The sequence below is a fragment of the Pyxicephalus adspersus genome, chromosome Z, assembly GCF_032062135.1.
Source record: "Pyxicephalus adspersus chromosome Z, UCB_Pads_2.0, whole genome shotgun sequence".
Classification (NCBI taxonomy): domain Eukaryota; kingdom Metazoa; phylum Chordata; class Amphibia; order Anura; family Pyxicephalidae; genus Pyxicephalus; species Pyxicephalus adspersus.
The window spans coordinates 49,246,238-49,267,270 of record NC_092871.1 but is presented as its reverse complement, the minus strand read 5'-3'; the positions used below and the strand labels follow the sequence as shown (position 1 = coordinate 49,267,270).

At 37.9% G+C, this 21,033-nt stretch overlaps 1 protein-coding gene across 1 annotated transcript in view; it reads left to right on the top strand.

Annotated features, from left to right (window-relative positions):
- The window catches only part of SNAPC4 (small nuclear RNA activating complex polypeptide 4), a 58,942-nt gene extending 40,710 nt beyond the window's left edge, over positions 1-18,232 (top strand). The window contains exons 20-23 of the mRNA XM_072431527.1: positions 1,283-1,310; positions 1,864-3,989; positions 10,032-10,189; positions 15,725-18,232. Of these exons, the coding sequence (XP_072287628.1) occupies positions 1,283-1,310; positions 1,864-3,989; positions 10,032-10,130 (2,253 nt within the window). The 3' untranslated portion in view covers positions 10,131-10,189; positions 15,725-18,232. The remainder of the gene's footprint in view (positions 1-1,282; positions 1,311-1,863; positions 3,990-10,031; positions 10,190-15,724) is intronic.
- The last annotated feature ends 2,801 nt before the right edge of the window (positions 18,233-21,033 follow it).

Here is a 21,033-nt window from a genome sequence, read left to right as displayed (position 1 = left end):
ATGTCGGATACACTAATATCAGGGAGTCTACTGAACACTGGTATGGGAACATCAGCACCATGCAGCACAGGTCATCTTGCCAATTTTTATTTTTCTTGTAATGATTGAAACCTTTTACATTCACAACACAAAAATACCAATCGTTATGATGATTTTTGGCCTCTCGCCATACCATAGGTACACCAAATTTCAAACTTTTTAGTCTTCCATTTTTCCACTGACGTAGACACTCTACGCAAGTTTTGCATACCATATGGGGAGCCCAATACTTATCTTGGTCCCCCAGTTTAATACCAAAATATGCAAGATGTGCTTGTTTTTATGAATTCTGTATTTTCTTCTCTGTTTTTGCTGAGAAAATTCACCACAAATGTAGCAAAATACATTAGGGTCATTTAAACAACTTCTTGAACTCCTATTTCTGTAAAAACAGAATGTGTGAAATTAATGCTACATGCTAATATATCAAATGCAAAACATTGGTGTAAATAAAGATTGTTAATATGCTGTGTTAACATTTGTTTTTGGTAAAATCATCTAATCCGATTCCTGTATCACAAGAACTAGAGCAAATTGAATGAAAATTATGTCATTTCTGGATTCAGCAGACCTGAAATACACTAAATATATAGAAAAATAATTGGCAAGTGACATTTATTTTGTTCAGCTGTGTAATATTTGTAACATTGGCAGCTATAATAGGTCTATAGCCTTAAAGTGGACCTAAACTTAAAATTTTTCCTTTACACAAAAGGGGTGGGCAACATAAAACTAAAAATTGTTTTTTGCAACATTTTTAAAAAATTTTGCAACCTTTTTAAAAAAATTAATGGGGGGGGGGGGTCCCCAAGCACCTCGCATTTCTGTCTTGAATTGAGCACAGGGCCTCACTTATACCTACGTCATGCATCTCGGGTGGCTCTTGGTTACTCCTTCTGTGCATGCCCAATCTCTGTGCCAAATGCTGATTTCACGAATGCGCAGTGGGATCGGTAATCTTTTTCTACATCTCCCAATCTCGATCTGTGCAGTGCGAGATTGGGTGACATACGAAGAAGAACCCAGAAAAAGAGTAACGAAAATGACGGTGCCGGGCTGAAGAATACCGGGATGATATGAGACCCAATCGAAATAAACTTCCTGATGGATCGACGGATCTGCCTGAATAAAGGTATGTTTTGTTTTTTATTTTATTTTTTAATTTTGACTTTAGGACTGCAATAAACCTCTTTTGCTTCGTTAGATTTTTTACCATTTATTTTTTTATCTGATTTTTTTGTAGGAACCCATGTCGCCAAAGAGCATTCTGGGTATGTATGTTTTTCTTATATATACATATATGCCAGTATGCAGACCTGCTAGTCAATTTAGACAGTTGAGACAAGATGTACAGCTTTCATGATTAGGAAGTGGGGAACTAAAACACCAACAACAGCTAAAAGGTGGTTGTTAGATTTTACTGCTGCATGTGTCAATATTGTGAAAATTTACTTTTAGTTATTACCCAGTTGGCACCCTCTGTGACCACAAAATATTTATGTACAACTTGATGTCTTATGGATGATAAGATGGCCAACTGTTCTTTTCAGTTAGACATGAGCCAGCCTAAAAGTCAAAAAGAAGCACATGGACATTTTTCAGCTTGTTGACTAATTTTAGTGTGATCTAGCCATACTGGGTGAAGTCAGGCCAAAAAGCCCTCTATCTATTGGGAACTTTGAGATTCAAGGGATTTTTTTTCTTTTGACTATATTTAAAACAATTACATAATGTACTTACAAACCTAACCTATCTTTTTCTAGTAAGACAAATATACCATTCTTATATATGCTGTAATTTGTTTTTTTGTTTGTTTTTTTTCAGTACAAAGTTTTTGTGACCAGAAATCAAATTCTGCTAATCCTCAAACAGAAGTTACATTACCACCCTCAGGGAAACGCTGTGATTCTCTACCCAAAGTTCCCAGAGTGAAATCTTTTGTTCCAGCCCCTAAGCTGAAAACTGTCTCTCAGTTGTTGAAAGAAAAAAGAATGCAAAAATCAAAAGCTGTTCAAAATACAGCAGTACTGTCTGGTAATGCGCTCATTCAACCACAAATCCTCATTCAGCAGTCTCTGAATCCAACACTTCAACCTCAAAGCACTTCACAAAATGTTTCCCGACTTTTTTCTCCAATTCAAGCATGCCAAATTGTTACAACAAACAATGTTGCTGCTAATCCAATGTCTCCAGTAAGTGTGGGACTTGTTAGCAGTCAGGTGTCAAAACCCACAGGGAGTGTACCAGTTTCCCAACTAGTATGTTCCCAAGACACTGTTCAGAGAAGGTCATCTGGTGTGCCAACAACACCTCAGCCATTTTCTGGTCAAGTAACACTGCTGTCCGGGACAGTTTTTCCTTCTCCAAGTGGCAGTGCACTTCCCATTACTCTTCTGGTTACTTCTCAGGGTTTGATTTCAGTTCCAACTCAAGCTTTACCATGTAATAATTTAACCCAGGCATCAGGGAATCAAAGCCCCAGAAATATAATAATGCCATTAAATACTGCAGCCACTGGGACTTCTGTAACTCTTTTATCCAATAGTAGTGTCTCAAATTTACCCTTGGATACTCTGCGTGTTTCAGCCCAAACATTGCCTGTTACCAGCAGCTGTACAACACAGAAAAACACTGTAACATCCTCTACAGTTGTACACTGCTCCCAAGTGTCTGGCAATAGTTTGCCAATGCTTGCCCCATTGGAGAACTCTAGGAATCTATCCGAATTCTCGCCTGCTGTTACTGGTCACATATGTCAAGATGGCTCCACTTTATCTGCCAACACAAGTTCTTTAAGGCATACAGAATACATGGCTACCACCTCTTCAGTTGATAGCAGTCTGTTAGTGGCTGGCCCATGTTTGCCTGTGCTTGCTCCATCTGATGCTTTGAAGATACCATCCCAAACTTTGCCTGTGACTACATGTCCTTCAGGAAAAAAAGACACAGAGTTGAATAAAAGCCAACCACAGACAACTGACTCTTGTTCATCAACTCTTACAAAAAAAGATGCGTCCAAGGTGGTGTGTCATATCGTGCCAGCCATTACAAGCTCTTTAACACAGTCAAACACAGCAGCATTTTCACCAGTTGTAAATTGTCAAAAGGAATCCAGCTCTAATTTGCACGCCACTTCCAAGACTTCTAGAATAACATCTCATATGTTGCCTGTTGCAAGCTCCTTCAAACAAGAAGGCACTCTGGTGACCTCAGTTGCAAGCCAACCACAGATCGGTGGCACTTGTTTGCCAAAATGTACCCTTCCTCCAGGGCTTCCCAACAAGGCATGTCAGCTAAAACTCACACCACAAAAATATCCTATTGTTAAAGTAAGCAAACTTTTGCAAACAAATGACCCCAAAGGCGATATGGTAAATGTGACAAATGTCACACAATACAGTTCAGTATCAAACAAATCCAATCAGACTACTAGCTCTGAAAGGAATAAATTAGATATAAAACTCATCTCTTTAGAAGAAGAGACGAACGTGAAGGAGTGGCTTCAGATAAAACAAGGAGTAGAAGTCCCAAATAAGAAAAGTGCCATTGCTTATTTGCCACCATCCATCTGCACTCTCAAAACTTTTTCAAGACTTTTGTTGGAAAAAAAGACTTTAGAAGAGAACGCTTTTAAACTGTTGCCTGTTTTGGGTGTCTCAAAGGTGAGCTCGGTGCAAATGCAAACAACTCTTGGTAATATAGTGGAAGAGAATCTTAAAGACAATTTGGCCTATCAACTTATCAAACAGCGGTTCCTCTCTTTGTTTACTATTCCGGGGTTCCTGGCTATCCTCCCACCAACTCCTATTAGTACCAAACAGGAGGATAGTGATGAAGACATTGAGGATTTAATGAATAGTGAAATAAATATGACTGAGTCTACAGATGAACAGAATGATACTTCTGCGGATGGAGTTGGAAACACATCTGCATTAACAATTCTGGAACAGGTAAGATTAAAGGTATTTCCTTCCTACTTGGGGAATGAGATTCTTTTAAAATAAAAGTAAGGTGTCTAGAACAGCAGGATTTAGATTTTTGTGGTCCTATATTTTTTTTTTTTTTGTTTTTATGCCATGGTTTCAATGTGGTCAGACTCAAATTCCCCCTTTACTTGACCCTCCTCCCCTATTAACTGTGAAATACACAGTTTCTCCACCGTTCCTTGAATCGCCTTGCCTTCCATACTTCTTCACTATTTGCAGTGACTGAACTAGGTGTTAAATGAAGCATTTGGGGTGAGCTGTTGATAGAGACAAATTGTGTAGCAGATTCGTAGTGTTTAAAGGGTTCTTGCCAGGAAAGATCTAGTAGAACAGCCCTTTACAAACTCCTCCTGAAAGTAGGTTATCTGGCTGTAATTCTAAATCTGTAAATAACCTGAATTACGCAGATAAACCTTCATATGTATCAAAGTTGTAGAACACTTAAACTAAGGAGATGGAAGTGGTGCAGATCTAAAACGTCTTGCACACACTACATAATTGTATCCCAAGAAGAACGTTCATGATCATCTTGGGCGAAATTCTAACGTATATACAGTGGTCCTCTGATGTCATTTAGGATCACTAATTGACCAACTAGGGTTGACTGCTGTAATTTCCCAGGGAAGAGGAAGAGTCACTTGTGCTTAACCCTCCCCTCTCGCATCTTTTTTATTGAACTAAGTAGGTCTGTGTGTACAGTGCTCATTTTTTTCTAGTGTAGCTGCAAAGAATCACAAAAGATAATTTCCAGTGACAGAAATTTGTAGTGTGTAAAGATCCTTAGACTGCAGATCAGATAAGTAGACAAATAACACTGGGGAACAATTTTGAACATATTTTTTGTGGACTTAAATTTTTATGCCTATTCACACTAAAATAGGTATGCTGATTCTGAAAGTGCAGTTAGTTTTCTTCTATCACGTCTGTTTTTTTTCTCTAGTGCTTATATTATTGCAATTACTATATAGGTTAATAAATTACACCCAAGACAGTGTGGTCAAAGGTTGTGCACTGCTCCACGTAGTGAATAAGCAAAAATTATTTTTCCACTTACACACATATTTCCTTTCTTTCAGATCATGTCTGGCTCTGCTGTTTCTTGTTGTAAGTGCCTAAACAACCCTGATTCATTTTGTTATATCTGTGGCAATTTCATCATTCCCAGTTAAAAGGCGAACATCAGTACATTTGTAGAGCAAGTCTATTTGGCATATGTCAAAGTTAAACTTGGTGATCAAGATAAGTCTCATAAGGTGTGCAAACCGTGTGCGAGGGTTTACAGATGTGGACGAAGGGAACACGTGATAAGATGCCATTTGGTATACCTATGGTTTGGCAAGAGCCAGGAGATCAATTCGGTGACTGTTACTTTTGTATAGTGAAAACTTCAGGATATAACAAGAAAAAAAAAATGTAACATAGAGTAGAGTCTAGCATCGGCTTTACGCCCAGTGGCTCATTCAGATGAGATCCCAGTGCTGGTTTTCCTTACACTACCCTCTCTTGAAGAACATAATTATGGTGGTGAACTAGGTGACAACAATGATGAAGAGTTTGAAACTGAAGAGGACTCTGTTCATAAAGGATTTGATCAGCATGAGTTGAGTGATTTGGGACTATTGAGGAAGGCTTCAGAACTCTTACTTGAAAAAGGGAAGAAAGATATTGTACTTTCTAACCAGAGAAATTGCATTTCTGCAGTACTTTAGAACTGGCAGTGGCTTTGTGTATTGCAGTAACACACCTGGTTTAATGGAGGAATTGGGAATTCCAATCTCTAACTCAACTGATAGGCAGCTATTCATCGATAGCTCAAAGCAGAGCTTAAAGTGTGTCTTCCTTCACAATGGCAATATATTTGGGTCAGTTCCAATTGGCCATTCATTTTGTCTTTGTGAAGATAATGCAGACATAAAGCAAGATCACCAGCACAATTGGGTCATGTGTGTTGACCTTAAAATGGTATGCTTCCTTCTTGGTCAGCATTGTGGATACACCAAGTATTCCCATTATCTGTGCATGTGGGATAACAGACTTTGTAAGAGGCATTGGGTGGAAAGGAATTGGCCTCTAAGATCTGCCCTAAAACCAGGTGATCCAAACGTTCTACATGAGCTACTTGTTGATAGAATAATATATTCCTGCCTCTGCACATGAAACTTTGTCTGATGAAGCAGTTCGCTAAAGCTTTGCAAACTGCAGGAGACTGTTTCAAGTACCTCATTTTGGCATTTCCTGACCTGTCATTTGAAAAAATTAGAGCCGGTATGTTTGATGGTCCACAGAACTGGCAGCTCATCAAAGATGAACATTTCATCAGGACAATGTCAGAAGTCGAAAATAATGCTTGGTTATCATTTAAAGCCATTGTCCAGAACTTTCTTGGAAACACACAAGCAAATAATTACACAGAAATTGTCCAGAAACTCTTGGAGAGATACAAAATTCTTGGTTGCAATATGAGCATCAAGGTGCATTTTCTGCATAGCCATCTTTCTAACTTCCCGGAAAACCTTGGTGCAGCTAATGATGAGCAAGGTGAACGATTCCACCAAGATTTGAAGGTCTTGGAAGGACGATATTGGGGTGGATGTATTGTACATATGATAGATGACTATTGTTGGAGCATCCAGCAGGATTGTCCTAACCTGAACACTCCAGGAAAAGCTATAAGCGTAAATTTTTACCTTAACTGCTTACCCGATTAATTTTCCAATTTTTTTACTGTAAAAAAAGTCAGAGTAACAGTAAATTCTTTGTAAAAACAAAAGAAATTTAAATAAACAGTACATTCAAGTAATTTTTTAAATATTTTTTTTCTTATTATATACATTTTATCGTATTTAAAATTTGTATGTTTTTTGACAAAAATGAAGGGTACCCTGTATTGTAAAAACTGGATGTGATAGCAAAAAACTAGGGTCATTTCTGAATTCACCACCCACAAATTAGTAAACAAGTGTAAGATGATTTAACTCAACAAAAAATGCGTTCCCTGGTGTAATTGATATTATGTGTGCAGATTAAGATTAGATTTTTACTCACTATTTATTAGAAATTTTACAATTTTCCCTGATTACATTACTGATATGCCACAATATACACCAGCACTATGATTTTATGATTGAAAAGCATACTGCAGCCAGTTCCCCACCAACAAATTACACCACACTAGATTTTGCTTAAATGGCCCGTAGGCCTTTTATTACATTAATAACTTAACCAATTAAATAACAAAAATAACAAAACAACAATAACAAATCAAATTAACATATTAAATCAATAACCTAGCTAAAATTAAACAACATTTAAATAACATTTTATTAACATTTTCCCACACTTTCAAATTTTCTCACACATTAACATATGGTTACTGGTCCTCGAATTTCCCCCTTTCTATTACATACTTTTGGGATCTGCGCCACCAAGATATGTATTGCTCCCAGACGCATCACACCAAGCTCGGGAGCGATGTCACTACCAAGCACAGTCCCACCACATAACCACAATACCATGACCTTAAAACACTCCTTTCTTGGAGATTCCACACCAAAGGCAGAATCTCCCACCCCCATTTAACACTACCCAAACCAACATCCTTCGAGGACCTCAGGGCCAAAGAGCCACAAGTGAGACACCTCACGCTTGTGCGCTCCACCACACCTTTAGAGCTCTCTGCACTCCGTCCTGAATCCCAAAACACCAGAGATCCATACCCACATCCGTCAAATGAACCCCATCCCTCCCCAAAAACAGTCCACTCTCCTTTTCCAACTCCCTATGCTGGACCACAACACCTTGCTGCCTATCCCAAGGCACAAATCTATCCATCTACGGTAGTACCATGCTCCAAGGCATGCCAGGCACTCCAATCCAACAGATCACTCCTTCAGACCTCGGAAGGCCCAATAGGCCGCAAAGCCGCTTGTTGTGACATGAGTGCCCCACAATCCAGACCAGACAAGGGGTTTACATTGTTCTGTTTTTAGGTAATAATCCATCACTACCCGAACACAATTTCCCATAACGCTCCCCCCCAACAGCTTGTTCCAACAAACCTTTACAGTAACAGATGAGGCCAATATGTATAAGCGAAACCGATGCGACTCCGATCGATCTACCAATTTTCTTAATTGGGTCGTCTCCCAGACCTCAATGAGCTGCCTCAGGAGCAGCCTCAATCCTAAAAAAATGGAAAGAAAATTCCCTAGCATCTAACTCCTCCACCATCAGACACCTTCTAAAAATAGCCAAAAACTGATACCGCGATAAGGCGATGCCATCCTCGTGCAATAACAACGTACCCCAACCCCCTGGCCTAGACCTAGAGATCCTAAGCTTCGCCTCTCTTCCAGACCACACCACATCACTCACCTGCAGACCTCCAAAGCTGTTTGTAGCTGAGCTCACCAACTCCCCAATCTGCAATTCTTCTCAAATCCCAGTCCTTTTAATCCCTTTACTCTCCACCACCTTCATGTCACCATCACATCCCTCTCCCTCTTGCTAACTTCCCGGGCTAATTCTATTAACCCTCTCACTGCCTGCTTCCTGTCTCCCTCAGTCATGCAGGGCTTCCATTACCTTCCTAAAGTCATTATGCTCCAGGCCAGGGAGGCCTGGAGCGCATGAGAGAAGGAGGATAGTGGAAGGGCAGCATGACTGGGCAAACAGGAGGGGAGACAGCAGAGGGTTAATTGTTAAAAGAGGAATGTGCGGGAGAAGAGAAAGGGGTGGGGAAGGGGGGGGAGACGCAGGTTGGGGTTGATAGGAGGGACAGTAGGAGTTAAAAAGGTCAGGAAATGGAAATAGAGTCCTTTTTTTACAAGAGACAGCAGGAAGGGTAAGTTTTCCCACCCTCCCTCCCCTTGTTTTGGTTTTTGGTTGCTAGGAACGTATATGGTTGTGTGGCGGTTGAGGTCCTCGGGGGTAGTGTATTTTGGTTGATAGTTAATTTGGGGGGGGACCCATCTAAGGTATGGAGTCCCCGGTTTGGTTGGAACGGTCTGGTAAATTTGTTGGTGGGGGTCTGCACGAGTAAGGTTCATTGCGTTTCCGAGCTGGGTGTATGGGCGGCTGGGAGCAATTTGTTTGTAAGGTGCAGAGCCCAAGGTTTTATAAGTGGTGGACCTCAGAGGACCTGCAACTAGTAAGCAGTAATTCTGAGTACTGTAATGTTATTGTTGATTTGTATTATTGTTATATTACATATTTATTTGTTCAGTTACATAATTTATATATTTGTAATGGTTATTTTTATATATATATATATATATATATATATATATATATATATTTCCAGTTAATATTTTGATATACCTTTTATTATTCGTTATTTAATATGTTATTAATGTTATTTATCAAAATTTGTTTAATAAAAGGCCTGCGGGCAATTTAAGCGACGTTTGTGTGTTCAATGGGGTATAAGTTGGGGGGTGTTAAGGAAAGGGGGGTGATTGTGGGGGATTTAAGGTAAAAGGGTTTGGTGGGAAATGTTTTTGTGGGAAAGGTTTAGTAGGTAAGTTTTGGTGGTAAAGTTTGGAAGTTTTGGAAGGGTTAGTTTTGGGAATGGTCGGTAGGCAAGTTGACTGAGCTATGTTTTGCCGCAGTCATGTCTTTACCTTTTATGATTAAAAAGCAGTCCAATTGCTCCAGGCTATTTAGTTTGCCTAGGTTTGAGATGCAGTCTAGGAGAATCATGTCATCAGTGTGCTGCAGGCAAGAATATGCATTTCTGTAGGGCTGCAAGTGAGGGACCAACATTCACAACATTTTGAGAAATGGCAAGATAGTGGGAAAGACATGCATCTTCCTAGAAAACTAGCAAAATATTTAGTAGGAGTTTGTTTATCCTGGGGTGACATGCTAATTTTTTGTTAGCCAGTGGATGTATTCTGTTACAACCTATAATTTACCATGAAAAATATATCTAAAGCTTTGTTCACTTTAAAAACAAACACATTGCAGCAAACTGCTTTGAAGCATAGTGTGTTGTTTTTCCAACAGGAGATGGCATTGGATGGCAGTTCTGAAAACCCAAACACTGCCCACAGCAGCAGCAGGATAACAACTCGAAGAAGTGTAAACTGTCAAGCAGTAGCATGAAACTTTGGCATTTTAAACTTTCATGGATCATCAAACTTTTCATTGCAGTCAATATACAGGTAAGCACTATGTTAGATAGACCTACATTTAACAATATGTTTACTGATTTGCAATCAGTCCTATTCTTTTTGCTGATCTATATAAACACTGTATTGTTTTTTGACAATGTAACATAGACAAATTAGCCAGGTGGTGCCCAACCTTTTTCATCTGGGGGCCACTGTTGACATTGAGATAAAATTTGCGGGCCACAATGCAAACAAACGCTAGATGTATGCATTGAAAACTAGAAAAGTTTTAATTTTAAAATTAAATTAAAATAAAATGTTTCTAGTTAAAATACATGCACTAAATAAAAGAATTGACAAAGATTTTATGCACTCACGATTTAATGCTCATTTTAAATTTGAAAGATACAAAACTTAGGCTATCATACAGTGCTGGTCAGTCATATATTGCTCCTGCTAACCTTTTCTGTACTTAAAAGCAGAAACTACACCATACAATGCGTCCTGTCAGGTTTAGGGGGACGCTAACCTTCTTTGTACCCCCAAAATCTCTGTAATGAATACTTCCAGGGAAATGCAATTCAGGTGACTGATAGCCAAGAGGGAGATGTTCTGATATGTCTGTGGCGGTTGAGGTCCTCGGGGGGAGTGTATTTTGGTTGATAGTTATGTTGGGGGGGACCCATCTAAGGTATGGTATATTAGGTATAGTTTTTTCTTATCCTGTGATGGTGCCGCAGCAATACCATTTTAGGTGAGTTAGCCACAATTGTCCCCCACTTATCCTACATTTTAAAATACTTTCAGGTCCCTCTTCAGGAGAAAGTGGGGTTCAAAGAACATAAAGGGACATTTATATGTGCAAGGGAACCATGATATGATAGGAGTGATAAAATTTTAGAGGGGGGATATCCCTGATTGTTGTTGGGTTTATGTGTGTGTGTATATATATATATATATATCTTTGTTAAATAATGACACAGTGTAACTTGTCATGTCGTTTTACATAATTTACATAATTTAGATTTAGAAGTTAGATTCAAATAATTTTAGAACCAGATATTTTTCTATGTCCCAGAGGAAATCCTTGAGAAAGCTTGTTAACTTCTTAAAACAGTTGATGGCAAGATACATAATTAAAAACAATTAAAGGTTTTTATGCCCTTGAAAGCTGCAGATGAGTGTCTCTTGCTAGATTCTCCTTTTTTTTTTTTTTTTTGATTACTTAAAGTTTATATTGGCAAGTCAGCACTGAGAATCACACTTTCATTAAAGGTGATTACCAACTGAACCAAATAAACAAGGCCATTTATCATAGCAATCCACAACAACTCCTTTGTTCTGTAGCTTTGCAGTTTTCAAAAAAGCCCTGACCTCTCTGCTCTTTGGTTTTCCTTAAAATTGCTTACCATCTATTTCCTGTTCAAAACGTTTGCTAGCAAATGATTTTTAAAAATCCATTCCATGTTTTCTGAATCACCCAGCTTTACTTCTGAAAGGGTTTTCTCTCCAGCCAAAGCTTTCATAAATGGAGCCCAGTGTGTCAAATGGTCTCACATGAACCTCCTACCTGTTTTTTCCAAGAGGAGAGAACTGTGGAGGTAATGCATCATGCAAGCACAATCGATCCATTCCCATAAAGTATTCTGTTCACTAATTTTCCTAAATACACTTTGTTTCACTTTAAAACTTATTATCAATCTTTTAGTTTCCGTTATATATAAAAAAAGTGAAAATATTAATAAATATATATTACCTGAATTCTTTTCTTTTATTACCTACCCACCATCTCCTATACTATGAAAATGAGTTTGAGAAAGTTTTCCTTTTAAAAAAAATTTCTCTATTACTGTGCAAACTGCCTAATGGGATTTAGAAGCCTCTACAATGTAGGAGAAAATAAAAAAATTCTACTATTTGTGCTAGCGTATCTGCAATCCACAATTTGTAACCAAACAAAATGAGAAATATGTCAAGTATGATAGTGCATTGCTCTAAATGCTCTAAATTTTTAGATAGCTTTATTTTTCTCTTACTGACCTAACATTATCACATTAGTACAGTAAAGTTTCCTTGTCACTTGATACACAACATATATCTAAATGTTTGTGGACACCTGACCATCTAACATAAGCTTTATAGATACCTCATTCCAGACATTATAATGGTGTTGCAATTCCCAATTTTCCCTGCCTGCACCTGCAGTTCGAAGATGGTCCACAAGATTTTGTGTATATAGAAATTTGTAAACATCCAGCCAGAGCATTTGTGAGATCAAAACCGGTGATCTGGGTTACAAAAGGTGCTTCAAATCATCATAAAAGTGTTTAGTAGGGTTGGCGTCAAAGTTCTGTGCAGGCCGCTTGAGTTCAGCCACAAAATCATGCCAGGATAAACACTCCCATTTACTGGCATGTTCCAATTTACCTAGTGTCATAGAAGAATGGAATTTTTCTGTGCAGATCTCTTGTGTTAGGAATAACTTTTTTCCTGTTCAGTTAAGACTTCTCTTTAAATTACTGCTGGAGCTTCTTTTCTTTTGCAGCTTTCCAGCAGTCATTTTTATGATTCCATCTGGTAAGTTAGTACTGGAGCACTTTCCAGTCTGTTGTCATTGCCTCATTACTTGCCCTGTCACTAAAAAAAAGTCTGGCATGGCTGAACCTTTTCTTCTTTCTGCTGGGAATTTTACCAAGGTCATTGCATCCCTTCACATTGAAAACTTTCCAGCTTCTGTGTACATCAAAAAGGCTTACTTACAGGTTTTCATCATTTTAGTACATCACTCCATCAGTATTGTTTGCAATGGGGTCGCTGCACATACCAGTTTGTGGTCCTGCTCTTCAGTCTAGTCCCCTCCTTATTTGTTTACCAAGGTGTTGGTCTGTGTACCAGCCTTGCAGCATTCTTGTGGTATCCTAATTATAGGATACCTAGACAACCTCCTGTTGAGAGAAAGTTGGTGCAAGCTTTTTCCACTCTTTCTGCACTTATCATTTGCAAGTAAACAATTTTTAACTACCATTATTTTAGGCATTGATGTAATTCAGTGAAATTCTGTACTTAAATGACTCTAAACCTTTATTAACATTTATAGGTATGATTTTTCTCCTAACCTATTCAGAGTTGACTGTTTAGATCTGTGTTTATCAACCAAGGATTTTTCCAGAAGCTGCTAGGGGTTCTTTAAGCAATGAGGTTTAAACACTGGTTTAGATGTTCCAGTGAATCAAATAGGTGCCTAAGGTTCAGTAATCGTAGCTGGCAGCAACTCATTGTTTGATGTATCTAGGTCTAGTTCGGGAGTTTAAGGACAGCATGTTCCCTCTAGAGGAGAAACTTCTGACACTTCAGTCTCAGATTTGAACTCTTCCATCCAGGAGCTGTCCTTACTTTCCTATTTTGTATGAAAGTTCCATGTTTGATAGTAGGCTCTTACAAAGAAGTTCCCTTTGCCCAGTTTTACTCCAGAACTCTATAAGACAACATACAAGTCATTGTAGGAAAAGTCTATCTGGACTCTGGGTTAATTAGTTAGATATCACCAAAGACCAAGTTATCTGTGGCCTGGTAGCTCAGGAATTTCATGGATGGATCATGTCCTGAGCTGAACTTCACAAAACTTTAGCCTTGTCAGCCAAGTACATTCCAGATGTAAACAAATGACAGACAGACTTTCTTAGCCAGCAGCACCTTGACAAAGGGGGACAGTCAATATGCCCAAGGGTATTACTGAACCTGTATCGCATGTAGAAGATGCCTGGTTTCCGAGCTCAACAACAAACTAGACAGGATTTGTTTTTTTGGGTGCAGAAATCCTCTAGCACAGACTTTATCAACATTTTTACATGAAGAAATAATTGTGTTTTCAGATATCCCCTACTATAGTTTACAAAACATTATTGTTGTAGTCAATGGGAAGAGTGTCACCCCTATAGATAGCCCAACAAATCACTACTGTCAGTTAAACTGACCTAAGAGGCAAAAATTACTCATTGCCCAAGGAACCCCTAGCAATATCTGGAGGAACCATAGGGTTCCACGAAACCCTGGTTGAGAACATTGCTCTAGCAGAAACAGCAACAGCTCCATTGGCTCCATTAGATGAGTACACTGTAATCCACATATTTTCATCCCTGAAACCTAATTCTTGTCTGATTCATGTGATTGTACTGGGGGGGGACATTTTGTTATCTCAATTGCAGCACACTGACCCAAGTGAATGTGGTGCACCAACCTAGCAGACTTTTTGTGGGCTCTACCATATTTGTAAAATATCCTGCTCTACAGTATGTTGACTTGGCTGTTTAAGCCCAGGTTCTAAGACAGAGGCAGAGTCGTTCAATCCTACAGTTGAAATGCTTAAATAATACTTTACTAAAAGACCGTCGTTCGACGTGGAAATATTACCTTGTTTTATCTCTGGGCTTCCACACCAAGAGTTTCTCTATGGGATGAATTCTGTCATTTTTTGTTCCTGCAACTGGGTCTGCACCAGTGTTTAGCTCTCAGGATAAGGATTCTGTTTCAAAGACTGTTGGCCTCTGACTTTCTGATTATGATCTTAATAAAGAGTGTTCCCATGTAGCTCCCTGACCCATTTTGCTGTGACTTTGTGGGATCTGAATCTGGTCCATTTTATTTTTTTTTAACCTTACTTTCTATACCGCCACCCAGGATGTCTCTTTCATTTTGCCAAATGTTGTTTCTGGCTTTAACTTCAACTAGGATATTGTTTCCCCATCTTTTCATTTGGTTCAAGTACACCAAAATCATTTTCTTCAATTTCTCGATGTGGTTTGGACTTCATTTTCTCGATGTGGTCAGCCACCTGTGCTTTTCAGAACCCTTATTCCTATTTTGTAATCACAGATGGTCCACGTAAAGGTGGACTGACACTGTCATCAAGTTTTCCATCAACATGTTCTCCATGTTCAGGTGGTTCAGGTGGTTGTTGCACACCCCTCGGTTCAGCAGTTTTTCTGGTGGGACACCAATTCCACCCATTTGTGGTGATCATGCTGTGGATAATATTTTGCTGCAAAACTGAAGCATGCTAGCTCTGCAGAATGGGCTATCTATCCTTGGCTAGCCAATAGTCTTTTTTTTATTTGTGGTTGTCAAACCCTTCTGTAGGTGGCAATATAATGCAAAAGTGTAACTAAACCCGCAAATACACACACATCCCTGTTTTATCATGGGCTGCCACCATCTTCCTAAACCTTTTACTTTCCAAAAACAATCTTCAGTCCTCTTGATTGGTTGTGCCAAGATGACATACCTCCCACCCAGGTGTGCAGAAGTTCATTCATTCCTGACAGTTGCAACGGAAGCTAGGATTGCCTGGCAACCAACGTTAAGCTCATTACAGGTTATTGTGGGGACAGACAAACGTATGTCTTGTGTTTCTATCAGAGTCCTAATATCTATCCTTTTTCTTAGGTTTATGTTTGTGTGTCGGTTTTTTTTTTTTTTGCCAATTTATGACAGACACAGGTTGTTGCTTGGGGAAACAACTGCTTTATTAGCATAAAAAGTGCTTAAGAACATTTTTTTGACTTTTTTTTTTTTTTTCTTTTCTTCCAGGAAACCAAAAGAGGAAAGCTGTACAGCATTACTAAAGACTGAAAATTAAATTTAGAATCACTTTGGAGCTTCGTTCAATAACATCTAATTGCACTGTATTTCTACTTTTGCAGTCTGTTGACTGAAGCTGAATCGATATGGTTTTGATGTTTGCTTGGCCCAGCAGCAATATTTTGGTGAACTTAGGTCTATGTCTGCCAGCTTTTGATTTTAAAGGAAGCAATTACATTCATGGCACACAGTGGACCAATCCATCGAAAGTTACTGAAGGGAAAACTGTCATTTTTGGAATATATAAATCTAGTTGCTGTGAGCAATGAAAACCAAATGGATTACAACAAAAATGCTTCAAATGGCATAAAAGAAATACCAAATTTCTGATGGCTTTTTAAAGAAACCTAAGACTGATATGAAAATTCTAGTTGCCTGGATGTGCTTGACTTTAATAACAGATTTAATTGGAGTCACATCAAATCTCTTGACCTGCATATTTATTCAAATCCAGCATCTCATAAAATACCAAAGAGGTTTGAGAACCTTGGAAACTAGACAACCAGCATTTCCCAAAGTAAAGGTCTCCATAGTTCTTTAAATACAAGTTTCCTGTGAAAAATATATTTTACAATATACATTTTGTTGACTATATGAATAGTATGGTGTTTTTTTTTGTTTGTTTGTTAATGTTTATATGCCTTGTTAACAGTGATAATTAATAATCGAGTAATTGTTTGTAATTTTCAATTAATTAAATTTAATTCCAATTTCTAGGTAAAAAAAAATACTAAAAAAAGAAATTTACTAAAAATAAAATGGCCTTTTAATTTCTCTGGTTCTAAGGAAATTGGTATTGGGAACTGGAAAGTCTCTGTGGTGCAGTTTTAATGCCCAACTGCTTAATGAAATGTAACTGGCACTTTCTGACAGTCGGCATGTACAGCAGACTGTAAGGTGTTTCTCCTTTTGTTTTTTTGTTTTGTTTTTTTCTACTGCAAGTCAAGTGCTACTACTGAAATAATAAAGGTTTCCAAGTCAGAGAACTCGAAGTTGACAACACATATACATTCTTATAAATAACTTTTTTTAGTTAAGCAATTACATTACATGAGAGTTTTAAGAGTGCAGAAATTGTATCCTGACAAATAGGCAGGCATAGTCCACTTTTCAAATAGGCAATTGGAAGTAAGCTGTTCCTGATAAACTTTTCTGTTGGATGAATACCTACAACATAGTTTTTAGTGCTAGTATTTAATGTACAGCGCTGCGTAATATGTTGGCGCTATATAAATCCTGTTTATTATTATTAATAATAATAATAATAATAATAATAATAGTACTTTTAAGTACACAAGTGAAGCCACAAGTGAAGAAATTTGATATGGTTTAAGTTTGCCATCTTAGCCAGGTTAACATTTCTTTTTCAGGTCAGCATCATGGCTCATTGGATCCAGCAAAGAACCCTATGTGACTAGTATAAAGGGCATTGAGAGTAAGGTGCACATTCTTGTAAATGCTTCCCATAGAGCAGTATGCTATATCATAACTAACTACATTTATTTAATATGGAATTTATTTTTTAAAGCAAATCTATCATTTTTCTTTAAAATTGTAACTCTTTCTGAGAGTGAAAACAGTGTGCCCTTTTTTACCTTAGCCAGAAAAATCTTGTGTGCACTTTTCTGATCCTGATTGACTTTCCTGGCTGTGACCTTTCATCTTTTTCTACTGGATCCAAGGCCCCACCTATTCACCAGCTGCAGAAGACCCCTTGTTGGCACTGTCTCTGGATTATGGGATATGAAACAAATGAAGTTTGATCATAGGGGATGGAATGTACACACAAAGTCTGGGAAATTGAGCCTGCAGCTTTAGTTAAGTGAAACAAGGATCAGAGGAGTGCACTATTATTGTATTATAAATAAAATTAATAACAGATAACCTTTTAGCAGTTGTAGGAAGTTTTAAACATGTTGAATTGTTATCAGGTTCTCCAACATAACTGTTCTTTCTGTAGCAAAAAGAACTAAAAATGAACGAATGGGCCCAACACTGCCCAAATCACAGAAAATCTCACATTCTGCACTTTAAAATCTCTGTGTGATGGTGCTGTGTTACATTGAGAAAGTGAATTTGGGATGCCAATACTAACAAATCACGTCAATGCATGTGATGTGTTGCAGTAAGGCACATATTTTTTATAGGCGAGTCCATACCTTATCACAAAGCAGTAGTGGCAACGAGTCCCATGTCACCTTACCCATTTTCTGAGGACCATTTTTCATACTTAACTTACCTGATAAAGATGTAAATTTATTTGTGTTTGTGACACTGTTTCTTTAATGGTATTATTTCAATGTGTAACACAATGTGTTTCATATGTGTTCATTTTTCAAGCAGATTCTGTAAAGAATAACTCTGCAGTATTATTCCAGCTAAAGAAATGTTTTTTTTGTACCTGAAAGTTGTACAGCTGTTTAATTAAAGAACTGTTCTATTTTCTGAGTTACACCATCCAAGTTGTCTGGTCCTTCCTTCCCAATCTTTCTCCAGCATGATTCAGCAGACTCAATCTGCAGAAAACTGATTATTTATAGTGATGACTGAAGATTGATACAATTTGGCACCTTTCCAGCAACCACAGGCGTGACAAAGTAACACAAATTGGAAATATACCCAGACCGCACCTTTATCAATATCCTGACTTGTGAATTAAGTACACATTGCTAGGTTTTGTCATAAGCCATACTTTACAGACCCATTTAGTGTATTTTAATTGGGTATTCAGATACCATCGCAGCTATATTGCAAGAGGTATTGTAAAAGCAGATAAGTTGAATGTACCAGTGGGGACATACACTGCTATACAATCCTGATAATAAAAAAACACATTTGTCTTCATAAAAGTTTTAAATTACAAAATTTCTTGTATTTACCTACAATCTCATTGTCATTGAATCAAATGGGTCAACAAGAAAAGCTCCCAATACAACCTGCAGTGGACCTGAGAATCGGTCAAAATTTATGATAATCTTAAGGGGAGGTGATTTCTGATTTGTTGTAATGGTAATAGACTTTTCACTGTTGAACCGAAGGAACCGAATTAAAGGAATCAATAAATTATTTGTGCTTAATCCTAAATGCATAACCCAAACTGTCATCATGCAGCCGTGCAATACTAAAATAGCAGTTTTTAGTCCTTTTCAAAACACTTTTTTTTTTGATAAACCAATGGGAAATTTGAGCACACTGATAATTTCTCTTTGGGAATCCAGGAAATGCAACTCATTTATTATAAAGGTTTATAGTAATTCAGAATGTATTGTTTTTATGGTCAATATATACATATTTTTATTTATTTTTGCACCATTGAGTAATTTTACAGCTGTTCCATGTGGTAGTTTATTTAAGCATCGTGACCTGGCAAACCATCAGCAGCAAAGGACAAACTGCAACAATACCTGCTGATTTAAAAAAAGCCACACAAATTGTGTCTCGCCACCTTTTAAAGAAATTCTCAAGTGAAAAAATGGAAGCTGCCATTGCTGATTTATTTTTCAAAAAATATTACTTGCAGTCTGTTCAATTCTCTGGTGTGACTCAAAAGTCTCTGACCCAAAACAGTTATGCTGACAATGGCTTCTGACTTTTTCACTGAATTTTTGCATACTTGTTCTGGAACAGTGATTCAGAAACCACTGAAGCCTTCAAAACAGTTAACTAGTTGTGCAACTGACAATTCAGGAGATCAGCAACAGCAGCCACCACATTCTGCTAGGTTTGCTTTAATTAAAAATTCTGCCTTATTAGAAAACTGAGAAACCATTTTTTATATAAAGAGTTACTTAGCAGCTGTGTTAGGAGATAAATAAAAAAATACAATGCTTCTTAGGAGTTTACTTCTTTAGATCTTCTCAGCTTTATTTTAGAAAAGAGGACCAAATACAACAAGAGCAAGAATTTATCCTGACAGATGTGTAGTGTCTAAGCAATAAGAACACCTAAAAAATACATTTATTCTTCCTTCACAGGAACGTCAACACAATATTTTAATTTTTATGGCTATTTTCACATGTTCCTATCTCCTATCTCTCTATTTTAATAATATTATTATTAATATTAATAAACAGGATTTATATCGCGCCAACATATTACGCAGCGCTGTACATTAAAAAGGGGTTGCAAATGACAGACTAATACAGACAGTGATACAGGAAGAGAGGACCCTGCCCCAAAGAGCTTACAATCTAGTAAGTGGGGGAATTTACACACAATAGGTGGGAGATATGCAGTGGTTGGGAAGTAGTGATGGTTTCAAAAGACAGAAGAAGATGGGTAGGCAAGTTTAAAAAAATGGGTTTTGAGTGCTCTTTTAAATAAGCAGAAAGTAGGAGCAAGCCGAATTGGATGAGTAAGACCAATCCAGAGAGTTGGGGCAGCTCTAGAGAAGTCTTGTATCCGTGCGTGTGAGGAAGTCATTAGTAGGTCATTGGAGGAGGGGAGAGAGCGGCTGGGAAAGTACTTTTTTACCAGGTCAGAAATGTGTAGGGATTTGAAGGCAAAGCACAGGAGCTTGAATTTGATTCTAAGGTGAAATAGAAGCCAGTGTAGAGATCTGCAAAGAGATGCAGCAGAAGAGGAGCGGAGGGAAGGATGGATGAGTCTGGCTGCAGCATTCATAAAAGATTGTAGAGGAGAGAGTCGGGTTAGTGGAATACCAGAGAGGAGGAGGTTACAGTAGTCCAGACGAGAGATGATAAGAGGAGTTATGTGGTCTCAGGGGACGGGTTGGGGCGGATTTTGAAAACTTTTTTACTTTTGGTTCTTTCAGAGATATGTCTGGCCTGTCTTTGAATACAGAGATGTCAGCAAAGGTTTTACTCTGCAAAAAGCACATCCGGTTGGACCTGTAGAACAGGTGCTGATTTTACATCATGATGAGTTGGATGGAACACATCTTACATTTCCCAATAGTCATTAATCTATTTTCCTATATATACATTTTTGTTTCATTGCAACCTGTAAAATTTTAAATAGAAAACTCAATTTCATCAAGCAATTGCAAACCTATTTCACTTTACTCAAGACACACTTTTTATTACAGGTTAGAAATGCAGCTTTACATTTTTTTACCTTTTAACTAGGCTGTTGTCAACCTTTAATACCTATTTAGCACTATTTTAGCTGACTTGCCAAACATTTAGCTGACTTGCCAAACATTTAATAAAGCTTTAGCCATCTCCCAAATTAAGATATGGATTTAGAAACTCTAGGTAGGAATTGACTGGATCATTCTAAGCTGTAAGAAAACCTAT